This window comes from Folsomia candida, unplaced genomic scaffold, assembly GCF_002217175.1.
Source record: "Folsomia candida strain VU population unplaced genomic scaffold, ASM221717v1 Fcan01_Sc001, whole genome shotgun sequence".
Classification (NCBI taxonomy): domain Eukaryota; kingdom Metazoa; phylum Arthropoda; class Collembola; order Entomobryomorpha; family Isotomidae; genus Folsomia; species Folsomia candida.
This window is the reverse complement of record NW_019091193.1, coordinates 5,999,365-6,013,195: the sequence shown is the minus strand read 5'-3', so window position 1 is coordinate 6,013,195 and position 13,831 is coordinate 5,999,365. Positions and strand designations below refer to the sequence as shown.

Sequence of the window (13,831 nt, the reverse complement as noted above, 5' to 3'; positions counted from 1 at the left end):
AATGCCAAGCTAATCGTATTCTCTACATGCCATGTTCTAAGAGTATACGCAAAGTGTTGGCATTTTTTTCCAGTCCGCTTTTATACTTTGAGTAGTTTGGTTGATTTTACATTTTGTAAGAATTTGCTAGTTATAATCCGTTGCATATCTATTATAATTCCGTTTTTGCATACACTCTCATTGCACACAGAGATTTCGCCATGGTCACATCTAATCATGTATTATTAGAGGGGAGAAAGAGTGCTGGACATAATGTTGCTACACAAACCAATGCAGAAGAAGGTGGGATTGAGGTGAGGTTATGAGATATTTAACTTTCTGTATGAAAATGAAATGAGTTTGCAAATTTTTGCATAATTTCTGCTCTCCCATATTTCTACTCATTCTTATTATCCGTCTTCCCCTCTGCCAACTCTACACATTCTCAGTATTCGTGGTCTTTCAAAAAAATCTCATTTAAAATTAAAAGTTTGTTTGTTTTATCCAAAAATTCTGCCATTTATCGCAATGCCGAACGACGATTTGGCTCAACATACTCAACACCAGCAGAATATTAAGGGTAAGTTGTTATGCAGTAAAAATAATATTTCTCATTTCTTCCTTCATCTTGGAATTATGCTATTTATTTCTTAATTATTTTTTTGCTCGTTTATACTCATCCTCAGATAATGAAACGAGGGTTGATGCATGTAAGAGAAACGTAAAATTTGAGAAGATAACTTTCCTAATATAATAGTATTATAAATTATAAGATATATGTACATATACAAATATATATTTAGATCGGGAAAACATAATCCTCGAAAATACAGAGGAAGCAATTATAGCTTTTATCAATAAGCTTCCCGAACAATATATCCAAAAGATTGCGTTCCATCCAAGGATAATTAACGCTCGGGAGCAGTACGTTGGTCATACATATATTTATTAATTTGTAAGTCATCGTGCTATACTCTAGACAGGTTTTTTACATTTAGTATATTTTTTTAGAGGGAATGGTAGTCTTGGATATGATATGGAGACGAACAAGGCTGAGAAAGACGTGGGGACGGACGGTAATGTCGTCGAACAAACACTATTGTTGGACCAGGTGAATAACATTTGGCCTTTAATAAATTTTATTACATTTGTTAAACATAACTTTACTGATTTCCATAGATTGCGATTAAAAATGGTGGTGAGGTAAAAGTAAAATATGAGAAGAAAGTAAGCACAAGCCGACTGGCTTTAATTTTATCGGATTCCATGGTTTTGTCAAACTTATGTGATTGTACGCATATGTCATCAACTCTGTTAAATTATTTGGAGATCTTCAATATCATCCCGGGCGAGCTATCTGAACGAATCGTAAGAAAATTTTTTTCACAAATGATATCAGAAAATTATATAAAATGTGGGTTTTCACAGAAGCGTGAATTTGATCCAAGAGTAAAAGCTCTCATGTTGTACAAATTTCTGAAAACGCATCGCACAGATGAAGATCTCGAGAAATTAAAGGTTTTTTAGTTAAGACTTCAAACTCTAAAGCGTTACTAGAAATGGAAATGGCGGAGAAGGAAATATCGGCATAAAATTTAGACCTGCAAATTTTTAAATTGGTTTGGCCTAAGCTTTAATTTGAGGTAGTTTTACTTCGACAAGTTAATTACCACCGTTATTTAATTTTACATATGTATATGTCTCGGATTTATTTGCTGAAACTAATGTAAACAGTAAAATTGCATGCATGTATTTACATATCTACATATAATATTCGTATTTAAATTAGGTACACAGGTTTTTTACCAAATAAGTAATGCTAACGTACTTTTGTATACGTGTTTGTCTATATACACACATACTTGCATATGTTCCAGGCCATTAGAACAGATATTATTATATTACAAATATCGAGATACATATATATATACATACCTAAATGTGGGTTGCATGAAATACTTGACCCAATTCTATAAATTGAGCCCCTTGAGAAACTGACTAAAAGAAAGGGACTTGATTGTTGATTTAGAGCAATTTGACTAATAGGTAAAATGATACAAGTACACCCCCTACCAGCTACACCCACATATTCCACTTTTCCTCTGTGTACACGTAACCCACATACGAATTGGAAGAAACTTTCAATTACGTGATGAATTATTTGTAATGTACGTCTAACCATAATGGATCTAAGAATAAGTTTGTACATACACTCCAGTAGTCAACAAGACCAATTTATGTAGAACCTCAATGGATAAATAGCTTAATAAATATATACATGTACACCTTGTTAATGATATTTGTCAGCAATTTGTTAATGGATTCAAATTGATATGGGCAAACATGCAAGTAATACATATGTACATAAAAAGAATTTATGAGTAGACTGTACTTTCCGTACAGAAATATCATGCATCTTGATAGTTTCGAATACACTTTCCGTTCGTACAGGTCGTTCATAATACTCAAGCAATTGAGTAGATTATATGTAATCTTACGGATTAAATTAGTAAAATTATCAGTGGCATAATAATGGATCTAGAATCTCAAAAAATCACTACAGGCCAAGTTCAAACCCCTACAAAACAATCTTTCCACACAAATGGAGCACTCTACCCTCTTCGAATTTTACAACTTTGCGGATTTTTCCCAATTTCGATTTATCGAAGGGACACTTTATCATTAACACTGCGTTATTCATCCTGGTACCGGTCACCCGCTGCTATTTGGCTGATCGCGCTAATCCTAAGTTCCATCGGACCCATGGTGGCAGCCCTGTTTCTTGCCGTCAATCGCTTCAAAACATCCATATCCGGATTCGTAAATCAAGGGAGGAATACTTTCCTAGTGTTGAACGTCACGTGGGGAGCGGGATCTGTCATTTGCCCGTTAATTTCGAGAATAAGTTTGTTGCAAGATAGGAAACGTCTTATTTCCTTTTGGGAACAATTTTGTAAATTATGCGGGAAATTTAAAAAGTTTACGAACTTTAGAAGAGGCAGGAAACATGCAAAAAATCTTAAGTTGAGATGGGCGCTACATTTTGTGACACAGTTGGTAAATTCTTCGGTTGAAAGTTGGATTTACATCAGTTACGGATTAAAGGGCGCTGGAGCTTGGGATGGGATCGGGTTACTCGGTTCTCTGCAAGATTGGGCTTTTTCTATTAACGCAATTTTGTCCTGTTTTGCGTTTCATGGAATGATCTACTTCGTGACGAGTTATGAATTTTTACTGGACGAATTATTACTAGAATTAAAGTCAGAGAAAGAGAATTATCACGATAAAATAAGTAATCTTGTCAAGGACTATATTTCCTTGGATGAAAATGTTTCCGAGTTTTCAGAAATGTTTGCAACATTCTTGAACGCTCAAGTATTCCATAGCTTTGTGTATTTAATTTATTGTGTCTACTTTATCCTGGTTGCTATGAATGTACGTGATTATTTGATGTGTTTTTTAACGATTTCGCAAATTGTTATATTTTCAATATATTTCTATTGGTTGGCCAGTTCGGCAAGTGGTTTGGAGCAGAAGAGTAAAAAGTTTTGCAAAATGGTAAAGTATAGTGGGAGCGATGATGATAAAGTGATGGGAATCAAGGCGAAAATTGCACTAGCGAGATGGTCAGAAATTGAGGAGGCATGCAAATTTAAGGTGTGCAAATTTGTTATAAATTTGTAGTGGATCAAACTTCAAATATATTTAGTAAAAATTATTTTATTTAAAGGTTGAAGATCAATCCAGCCTTCGAGTGACACTGGAACCCTTGTCCATTGCAAATTCTGTGTTGACTTTAAATTTGAAACTTTTCGCATCGGTGAGTAACAATAAAATCGTTTTGATTAAACGAAAATTTGGAAAATATGCAATTAAATCATACATGTATTTTTTTTAGATGATTGCAGGGATTAGCACGTATTTAGTTGTGATTGTACAATTTCACTCTGGAGACCCTTCATAATTTTGCAAATTTGCTTAAGAATCTAATTAATTACTTATTCGTTGAACATGTCTTTATTGATTACAATTTGTTGGAAATTTTTTTGCATTCGTAATAAATTTATTTGTCAAGTCCAACCAATTGTTCACTCTTACTCCACAATCTGGCGGCATCCTCGTGGCTCAATTTAGGTCTCTTGCCGGCATCCCAGAATTCACAGTTTCGATACATTTCACCAGAATGATTAGTCACGTTTTTGCTTAGGGCGCAATAAATAGTGGTGGCGGCGCCCTAATAAAAAAGCGAAACATTATGTAAATTCTCATTTTTATGAATATCTTAATCACTAAATGTTTAACCTCTTCCGCAGTCTTGGCAAAATAACGGAACATTTTCATAATATATTTCTTAATGCCAGATTTCCGATCAGTTCCAATGTCCGTTTGCACAAAGCCGGGACAAAGACAGTACGTGTTCACTCCGGAGCCTTGTAACCTTTTAGCCAGCTCGAGATTGAATAAACTGTTGCCCAACTTGGAGTTGGCGTAGAAACCGGACATGATGGGCAAGGGTTTGCTTGGTGGAGGCGTCTTGTCATGCATGAGGTCGTCAAAGTTAAGTTTTCCCCAACTGTGTGCGAAGGATCCGACGTTAACTATCCTGTAGGAATTTTTGAGGAATTTAAAAAGTTGGTTCTAAACGGTATTCGAAAACAGGATTTACTCACCTACGGATATCACCTTTCTTTAATTCATCCAATAGGAGATTTGTGAGTAGGAAGTGTCCTAAATAATTGACACCAAATTGTTCCTCAAATCCGTCCTTGGTGTTTCTTCGGATTAAATTGGATAAGCCGGCATTATTAATGAGAATGTCCAACTTGGAGAATTTGGATTTGAATTGTTGCACAAAATCGCGAATTGATTGCAGTGATCCTAGATCGAGTTGCATGATGATCTGGGAACAAAAATTATTAAATTTTTGAATTAAATTTGAATTTTTAAATTATTGAATTTTTTTTTTGGGTTATGTTCAAACCGATGAGAAATCTTTACAAAGCCGACATATTGTAAAATATCAAATTAGACATATTTTTTTGGAAACTGTGGATAAAAAACATTATACAAAGAACTATTTCGTCTGGGACTAAATCTGGCATATTTTAGTACGAGGGTTTACAAATACTATTACAAATATTATTATCAGGATACTTTTAATACTAGTTCTCTTGATTTTTAAATATGTAATTTCTTAAAAACAAGCAAAAACTGGATGTATTATCCATAATACAACACAAAGGAAAATTCTCAGGACCATCACTTGATGGACAATATTCTTACCATTTCTCCCTTATCCGTCTTTTGTCTCAACTCTTCCACCACTTCCTCCGTCTTTGCAATATTTCGGCATGCCAAAACCACTTTCGCCCCCCTTTCAATAAATTCCAGAACGGTGGCCTTTCCAATCCCGGCGGATGCCCCGGTCACAATTACAAGCTTCCCTTGAACGTCGACTTCATTGGATTTGTCCACCTGGCCGCGGTTTCGTCGGAGCAAGTATTTGATCACTTTTATCACAAGGTAGCCCCCCAGAGGGAACAGGGCGAGACGTACCCCTCCAAAATAGGAGAGGATTGAAATTAGGATGAACATGGCAGGTGCAACTAATTATTTATTTATGCTGAAAGATTAATAATATTTAATAATGAATAATATGTATTTATGGGTTAATGGAATGAGTTGGAATGAAAGTCAAGTGCATATTTAACGTGCGGTGTTAATACATATGTTTAGGATTGCATAAGTTAGCCGTGATATTGATTAAATTGTTATCTGATAATCATAAAATTGTGATTCGTATTTGACCATGGTTTGTGTATTACTTATGTATTGGTCAGTTTACATGTTAACCAAGTAGTGACAGTCACGAGTCACTCATCGGATCTGTATTATGTAAACATGTTGTTATATATATATGTTTTTTGTCTGGATGTGTTTCATAATCCGTATATCTACATATGTATGTAAGCAGGAGCTACGTATTAATTAGAATGCGTTATAACCTAAATTACCAGACCCGGCTATGTATACTGCTGCATTTCAGATGTATTTACCACTCGGACAAAATATCAAACAAAGAACTTGGAAATTGCTAACTTGTGTATGTATTGAGCTTTAATGCGGTAATCTGTACATATGTAATTGTATTTATGTATGTATCCATGCTTGCTCATCTAATTAAACTCTGCATACAAATGAGAAGGGAAGAGGGTGGATTTATATATTATGTAGAATTGATGTAATATAAAATTTGGTACTTGAATATTTTGCATCAAAAGTGTGTACATTCGTTAAATGTACATTTATGCATATATAGAATTTCAGTAGTTTTATTAATTTAAATATTAATTTTCATCTATCACAAGAGATGTTGTTGTTTCGGATTGCTTACCAATCTTTAACAATTTTCCTCTTAAATTTAGAATTACCTATTCACAACTCAGACCAGAAATCCATATCAAAACTGGCCCTGCGTCTTTCTTCAGACGCCTGTGATAACCAATGATCATTGAGCATGTATATAGTTAATTTAATTAATTGTTTCTATTAACAAGCATTTTAAGTACTTTTTGATTCCTTGAATAAAATTATAATGCTAATGTCATTTAGCTCAAAATTAAAAATGTCGACGAAGAATAAGGCCGGGTTTTTGGAAAATCCTCAAGGTCGGGCCGTTCAAGTTTGGACATTTATAAGACCCATTATCCGGCAAACGTATTTTTATTAGTGGCATGGGGTCAATTTAATATGTATTCGTTGCTGCGATACGCAATAGAATCAAGTCAAATTAAGTAATTGAATTGTATCATCGGCGTGAGTCATTGTTATCTGCAATTTAACCCATATCCACCCATATACATACATAATTAAATTCGTTAGTGGGTGAAATATCCTGCAATTAAATTAGGTATCTGTAAACTTCAATTGTTCCGTATAAGCAAGCAACCGGGATAATTATGTCATAAACCACGGTAACCTACACTTAAAATTAAATTATAGTGCATTGTAAACCAAATTTAGCCAAATTCGACAACTTTAGGCGGATAAGCTTACAAAATTACGATTCCCCAGGAATCTGATAAATTGCCGAGGTACACATGAATTTATAACGTTTGAACGTTTGAAAGACCAAGGACACCTCGACCGCTGGTCTACATTTTTGTTAACCTATTTAGATAGTTGCTTTATCATACCCGATACATAGTGCAATTTATTAAATTTGGTCTGAATATTTTTGAAAACTGGGGGTATAACAATTCAAGCATTATCAAAATCCGATACTTGGATTTAAACAAGCAAAAATTGTTCGTATTTTTTGCCATTTGAGGGTTGTGGCGCATGCAAAAGGGGACATGTCACCAAACCCTCCTTCATCTTTCTATGTACTCCCCAAAGGCTACATTGTGTGTATCCAAACAGTATCAAAATATGAGCAGGTCAGGTAGAGATGTTTTCATCCTCAGAACGATGACGTTGTATGCATACCATCCACGGTCACCTCCAAAACTGCGACGTAATCAATGGATTTACATCGTGCACAAATTAAAATTAATCCTGAGCTGATTTTATGACGAGTAATCTGTCCAGGTGAATTTTTTAGAGAACCGAGCAAGCCTAATCTAGGGTTATTTAAAAAGTTTCAAACGTTGCCGAATAACCGCACACATTTTCTGGCTTAAATGCCACAAATTCTCATGATAGACTTTTATTAATCTCATAAATGTTCCTGTACGTCAAGTATTCCCATTATAAAATACGATTTTCGGAGATTACATTATGCAAATCGGAATATTTAAACCATGTAGACCAAAATTTGTACCTCATTCCGTGTTTCAGTTCGCATTGGAGCCTAGATAGTTGGGAATCATCAAATACATAGTTTCCAAACTGCAAAAGATGTACCTCAAACTAGGAATAGTTGCCACTCTGTTGACATTGCACTCTTTGTGGCATTGCGGGGAAATTGTGATCAAATCGTAATTCAAGACGGGGCTACTTTCTGGCACTATTTTAACACATCTCGAGCTTCATTTAAAACTGCCACCTCTCCAGAAGAAATTGGTCTTCACGGTCTCGCCGGATCACAAATCTGGTTTATTAAATCGTACCAACCAACCGACAGTAATATCGACTTTAGCGCGTCGTTCGATTTGCCAAGATGGATTTGTAAAGGGACCCAGGTTCAGATTAATATTCGGTACTTTAGCTCACTCGCGTCAGTCACAGTGTGGCCCGTGGTGGACAAAAATGCCACCCACGGGGGAAGCAGCTATGGCAGCTTGACCGACTTTAACGGAGGATGGGTCAGTTTTGTGGCCGATATCGATATTGACAGGAGCGAACAGGTATATACATATGTCTACAATATGTACATGCAATTTCATATGTACATAAATATGCATGTAATATAATGGTTAGGCTTATGCAAATAAAATTAAATGCATTCTGAACAACTTCCTTAACTGTAATAAACTTGAAATATATTCAATAATGTTAATAATTGCTTTTAATTAAAAATGTGGATTAAAATGGATGATTAATTAGCTCGTGATCGATGGAGTAATAATGCCAATGGGTCATTTCATGCTGGACGAAATAATTTTCTTGTACACTGGGGGAAACTGCTTTGATGACGGCAGAACCACCGGACATCCTACGACACCCAGGACCACATATTATTGGGACCAATATTCCACCACTGATATGCCAACCACTAGTGATGATTGTCACGAAGTTCTACCAGAACCTTGTGGAATTAATTTGAACCCAGGTGGTAACGCAGTTCGAAACGGGGTCTGCCTTCCGGGAGGACAGTGCGAACTCAGGGAGGGCGAAAAGGACGGGGATTGTGTTGATGGATTTGGAGAATGTTGCAAATGTGAGTTGGACACATTTCAAAATAATAAAAAATTCATGCTGCATTATGGAAAATGTAAATATTTTTTTTATGGTTACAGTTACAGCAAGCTGCACTTCTACTCAGCATAATGTCACCATTTATGAAGAAGTCGTTACGCTGAACACACACCAACCTCTGGATACCGACTGCATTTATGAGATACGAAGGGTACGTTGGTAACAAATATTTTTTTTCTGAATCGATTTAAATAATTTAAAAAATATTGGGTTTACTCACGACAACTTTCGCAAGTTGAACATATGTATGTATCAAAATTACTTTCGAAATTTTTCGGTATTTACCCATAGAAAAAAATGCTGGTAACTAATGGGAGTTTGAATTTTGTTACTAAGGTTTCATATATAGCACGTGCTAAGTTGCGATGCAAAATAAAATATTTAGTATCCTGTGTAGTACGTCAAATAAATATATTTAATTTTTCATCAACTAAATTTTTGAATTTTAGAAAAGCGACAAATACTGCGGCGTTAAACTTGATTTTGTCGCATATAATTCTCAACATGCCGATGACAATGGGATATGCAGCAGGGACAGCATTACGATTCGTGGCACCAGCACAGTTCCTGATGGATTTGTAACGTGTGGAGATCTTACAGGTCAACACAGTAAGATTTCCATCCTAAATTCTAAAGTGAGATATTTTTGTAGATATTTAGCACTAATTATTTTTCAGTGTACCTCAACTTCAACAAGGCCGGGTCGATCGAGATTCTCCCCTCTTTTACGACCATGGGCGGAGGGTCGTACCAAATTGTAGCGTCACAATATGGCTGCGTTTCACCCTTGAGGCGTAATTACCGTACAATGAATTATTCTACGCAAACTACCAGTTTTTTCACCATATTTTCTTCCTCAGCACCAGACAACTCGTGTCTGCAGTATTTTAACTCGACTCGTGGCGTCGTCAAAAGTTTTGGCTACCCAGTCCGTCAGCAAAGCTCACAACAATACACGGTCTGTGTGGGAGGGTCAAACTCGCGATCAATTACGGTAAATAGACACAATACAAATTAGAAATACATATAGAAAATAGAGTACTATTTTGAAGTAAAGAAAACTGAAATCTGTCTGAATCGAAGCAAGTCGGACTTTAACCCACCGTTTTCTCGACACTTGGTCTAAATTCTCATAATTATCCCAGCTTTCATTTTTCAACGTCCCTATTTTTATGTATTTAACACAGCCAATTTTCATGGTATTAGTAATTATGCAAACTTTGATCTCAGTGGCGACCCTGTTCCGCAGCCAACGCTGAGATGAAGGACCCTCCCTTCAAAATAGCCAGCAATCCAAACGGACCCGCGTCGCCTGATTGGATCTGTCGTCCCGATCGGGACTGGGTTCAAGTTAACGGAGCTAATCAAATGTGCAAACCTAGCGATATTCCAGGGAATGGGATTAAATGTAAATTTCCATGAATTTTCTAAACAGAATTTTTGCATAATTATGTAAGTTTCCCTATTTCATTCAGCCTCCTTCACTCCGTTCCTGCTCAACGTCAATTTCAACGATGTTGAGAAAGCCGAGCTGCCTTGTACAGAAGATATCATGAGAATGCCAGAAACTGCTTGTGTGCCTGACTTCACAGCGCCTCCAGCTGGTATAGTACCTCCTTGCGTAGTGTCCATGTATGATGAATGTTTCTGGAATGCCACTGCCACACCCTCACCCGGGCGTTGTGAGTGTGACCCGAAACCAGCCACCATTGCCGGGCTTGAATGGGATATTTATAATTGGGGATTTTGCTTGGAGTATACGCAGAGTAGTAGAAAATAAACCGTAGTAACGTTAGAAGTAGCTCACCTGCAATAATCATTTGATATAAATTTACACCACACAGGTGCAGAATAAGCCGACAAAATAAGTGCATACGTGTAATCAGAGCTGGGAATTAATCGAGATTAAGCAATGTATTGGCATTATAGAGATTAAAATTAAGATTAAGATTAGACATTTAAACACATTGGTTAATCGCGATTAATTCCCAGCTCTGCGTGTAATACAATTTTGCACCATTGGTGCAGAGTAATCAGTGAAATTAGATATATTGTAATCGTATAATCTTGCACCAATAATGTAGGATAACGCGAGAAAATAAATATTTACTTTTGATGAAATTTAGACTTTTGGCACGACTCAATTAAATCGTGATATCAATTTTTTAAATTATTTCTTCCAGTTATTCTTCACTATTGGTGCATTTTGCATCGATTCTCCCAATTGTTTCGCATCATTTTGGTCAACCGATTTCACGGTGCTAATTATTCCAAAAATTGTAGTCCTTCGTCGATCAATTTTCCCAACTAATTTGCACCATTTGCATACTGATTGATCAAAATTGTATAATTATTTCTTCCAGTTATTCTGCACTTTTGGTGCATTTTGCATAATATAACTGATTTTGCAATTATTTCGCATCGTTTTCGATAACCGATTATTCGACCCCAAAGGTGCTAGTAATTCCAAAATTGTAGTCTTTTCACTATCGATTTTCTGTATTGATTCGCACCAATTGCGTCGCGGATTCTTCGATATTAATGGTACGATTAAGATGCTCAATAATGGACAAGGGGATTTTTAATTAGCATCAATTGATGCAAAAAACTCGTGAACACACATTTAACGACTTTAACAGTACAACTGATTTGACATACGGTTTCGCCACCATTTTGAGGGGAGCCACAATCACGACAAATAACTCAACCGCTATGACAGCAAATAAAATTAGAACCGGGAATGGAATTATGTACGCTGACGTGATCAAAATGTACAGTGCGAAACTTTCGCAAACAATCACGCTCCAAATCAACGCTGGCATGGCTGGTTGTCTGCAGACGGAGTTGTGCATGTCTGATAAGAGCTGTAAGGTCCGGAAGGTTGTTAGATATTCAAATGTGGCTTGACCACCTTGGCTCATATTCCTAAATACAAAATAAACTAATTTTAACCCTCAGCCATGGGAGACCGTTTAAAAACGTTTGAGAGTTTTTGCTTTAATTCGGGAGACCGTGAAAAGCCGTTCACAAAAAAAGTCTCTGCCTTCGGGGTCAACGGCTTTTCACGTTTTCACGTTTCCATGTCAGGTGCGGGACAACGGATATTTCCGTGGTAAAAATTATTTAGCTGATTCGGGAAACGGCAAAACACGTTGGCACTAAAAACTAAAATTATTAGGGCCTTGGTTCAGAATCGTCCGTGGTAACACTAGGTCACATTCATATAACTTCGCCCCTGCTTTGCATAGGATGGGTTGCATGTAAAATTTTTGACTCTAGTTTACTAACTGCTAAAACTATTCAAGAAATTTATAACGGAAAGTTATTGAGGCCAAACCACACCCGTCTCGTGTAATCTTGGTTTTGCCAGGAAATGTTCATTTTTGCTAAATTTCAATGTTGATGAAAAACTAGTGGGAGAAATTAGTTCGAGTTTTCCCAGAAGCTCGACAAATTTTTTGGTTAGTACACCAACTATCTCAGATAATTTATAAAGTTACAGGGGATTATTTAAGATACAAAATATGAGGTAAAACTAGCGTCCCCAATAATTAAAGGGTTATATACACCTTTTATCAAACTCATAAATTTTCAAATTGATCTCCTCGACTGGATTAAGGTCTTGGCTGCATTTAAAAATTAAAATATACCAAATGAATGCATATAGTTAGTCAGAACTCTTGATCCAAGTTAAAAAAAACCCTTATATAGATCCACAAACATGTGTGGTTTTGGACCAATAGCTCTATTTTACAAATGTCTTGAGTAGTTTTGCATAGTCATAATTTTGCACCATAGTCATAGTTCATAACTCTAAAATTATCATGCAACTTTGCTTTACAATGTTACACTTAAATTTTAATACTCATCATTTTAAATATGATATTTATTGACGTTGTCCCGCAGTTAATTTTCTCCTAACGTGTTTTGCCGTTCTCCCGAATTTAGCATTTATAAAATCGTCCCGAATCTAAGCAACTCATATAATAAAAGTTTCCAGATTTAGAACTTGTCAGATTTTAATTATTTTTTGGCTTCCCGAATGATCACAATTATGGTCATCGAAACGCCCCGCAGCAACGCCAAACATAGTTACCGTTTCTCCTCGGCTAAGGGTTAATTAAAATATGCAATATACACATGATATTGTTGAGCGTACTCACGACAACGCCTGGTTCGTATCACATCTCATTATATTGCAAACTTGCGAAGCTTATCGTGAGGGAATTCGCAAAATATGATATTTCGCAAATTTCGCAAACAGTTATGTAATCCTATTTTAATTTAGTTTCCATTGGAGTAAGAATTAAATAATTCGACAAGCAGATCCGCCGACTATTTCAAAAGTGGAAATACTCTATTGGATTATGTTCCCCATATGAAAAGAATTAAAACTTAGCAATTTTTTCGGGCGCCAAAATTTCCCTTGGGGGGTTATGAGAATAATGGGAGATTCATATGGTGCACCTAGGGCACAGCATATCTATGGAACGGGTTGATGAAATTTCAAAGACAAAATTTTGTTAGACTCTCTGGATCAGTACCCCGATAGGTTTTTCGAACCGAGTTGGAATTCCGGCTTTCAGGGGTTTTTCCCAGCGACGCAAGATTTACTCAAAAATTAGTTTTTCGCTATGACGAAAAAGTATGACGAAATGTTCATACGTTAGCGTTTCACCAATTTTTACTATGTTGCAAATTATTAGTAGTAGAATAAAGGTTAAATTACTCAAAAAGTCGAAATCGACCTGCGTGACCTTTTCCGGGGATCGAAAGGTCACAATGTCAAAGGTCACATTGCCCCATAAATGGGGTATCGTTGGAAAGGTATTATCCCTCCCTCTAAGGTAAGGTCTGAAATCCCTCCCTGCAAGTCTAGAGGCAAAGGAGCGAAAATCGACAGTTGTCCAGAATTTAGCACAGCAGTGGATTG

General features: G+C 36.2%; 3 protein-coding genes across 8 annotated transcripts; 2 read left to right on the top strand and 1 right to left on the bottom strand.

Annotated features, from left to right (window-relative positions):
- The first annotated feature begins 64 nt into the window (after positions 1 to 64).
- On the top strand, positions 65 to 4,059 carry LOC110863471. Of its 6 annotated transcripts, XR_002549267.2 has the most exons (9): positions 65 to 293; positions 550 to 559; positions 666 to 689; positions 783 to 903; positions 991 to 1,090; positions 1,159 to 1,347; positions 3,492 to 3,636; positions 3,710 to 3,799; positions 3,878 to 4,059. XR_002549267.2 is itself a non-coding variant. In XM_035851471.1 (7 exons), the coding sequence occupies exons 1-7, from the start codon at positions 201 to 203 to the stop codon at positions 1,504 to 1,506; spliced, it is 636 nt and encodes a 211-aa protein (XP_035707364.1). In that variant the 5' UTR covers positions 71 to 200; the 3' UTR covers positions 1,507 to 2,278. The 6 variants fall into 6 exon arrangements, 5 of the variants coding, with proteins under 5 accessions (XP_035707364.1, XP_035707369.1, XP_021968483.1 ...); XM_035851471.1 differs by lacking the exons at positions 3,492 to 3,636; positions 3,710 to 3,799; positions 3,878 to 4,059 and adding an exon at positions 1,408 to 2,278 and having other exon boundaries at positions 71 to 293; XM_035851476.1 differs by lacking the exons at positions 666 to 689; positions 3,492 to 3,636; positions 3,710 to 3,799; positions 3,878 to 4,059 and adding an exon at positions 1,408 to 2,278 and having other exon boundaries at positions 71 to 293.
- Positions 3,981 to 5,685, bottom strand: LOC110863470 (retinol dehydrogenase 12). The gene is made up of 4 exons (XM_022112789.2): positions 5,263 to 5,685; positions 4,650 to 4,879; positions 4,282 to 4,582; positions 3,981 to 4,213 (listed from the first exon to the last, which is right to left on the bottom strand). Exons 1-4 carry the CDS (start codon positions 5,572 to 5,574, stop codon positions 4,043 to 4,045), a joined length of 1,014 nt encoding a protein of 337 aa, XP_021968481.1. The 5' UTR covers positions 5,575 to 5,685; the 3' UTR covers positions 3,981 to 4,042.
- A 2,152-nt stretch (positions 5,686 to 7,837) lies between these two features.
- Positions 7,838 to 11,096, top strand: LOC118434112. The gene is made up of 8 exons (XM_035846908.1): positions 7,838 to 8,327; positions 8,527 to 8,860; positions 8,940 to 9,049; positions 9,348 to 9,507; positions 9,576 to 9,692; positions 9,759 to 9,892; positions 10,129 to 10,306; positions 10,374 to 11,096. The coding sequence occupies exons 2-8, from the start codon at positions 8,548 to 8,550 to the stop codon at positions 10,676 to 10,678; spliced, it is 1,317 nt and encodes a 438-aa protein (XP_035702801.1). The 5' UTR covers positions 7,838 to 8,327; positions 8,527 to 8,547; the 3' UTR covers positions 10,679 to 11,096.
- Positions 11,097 to 13,831: the final 2,735 nt, after the last annotated feature.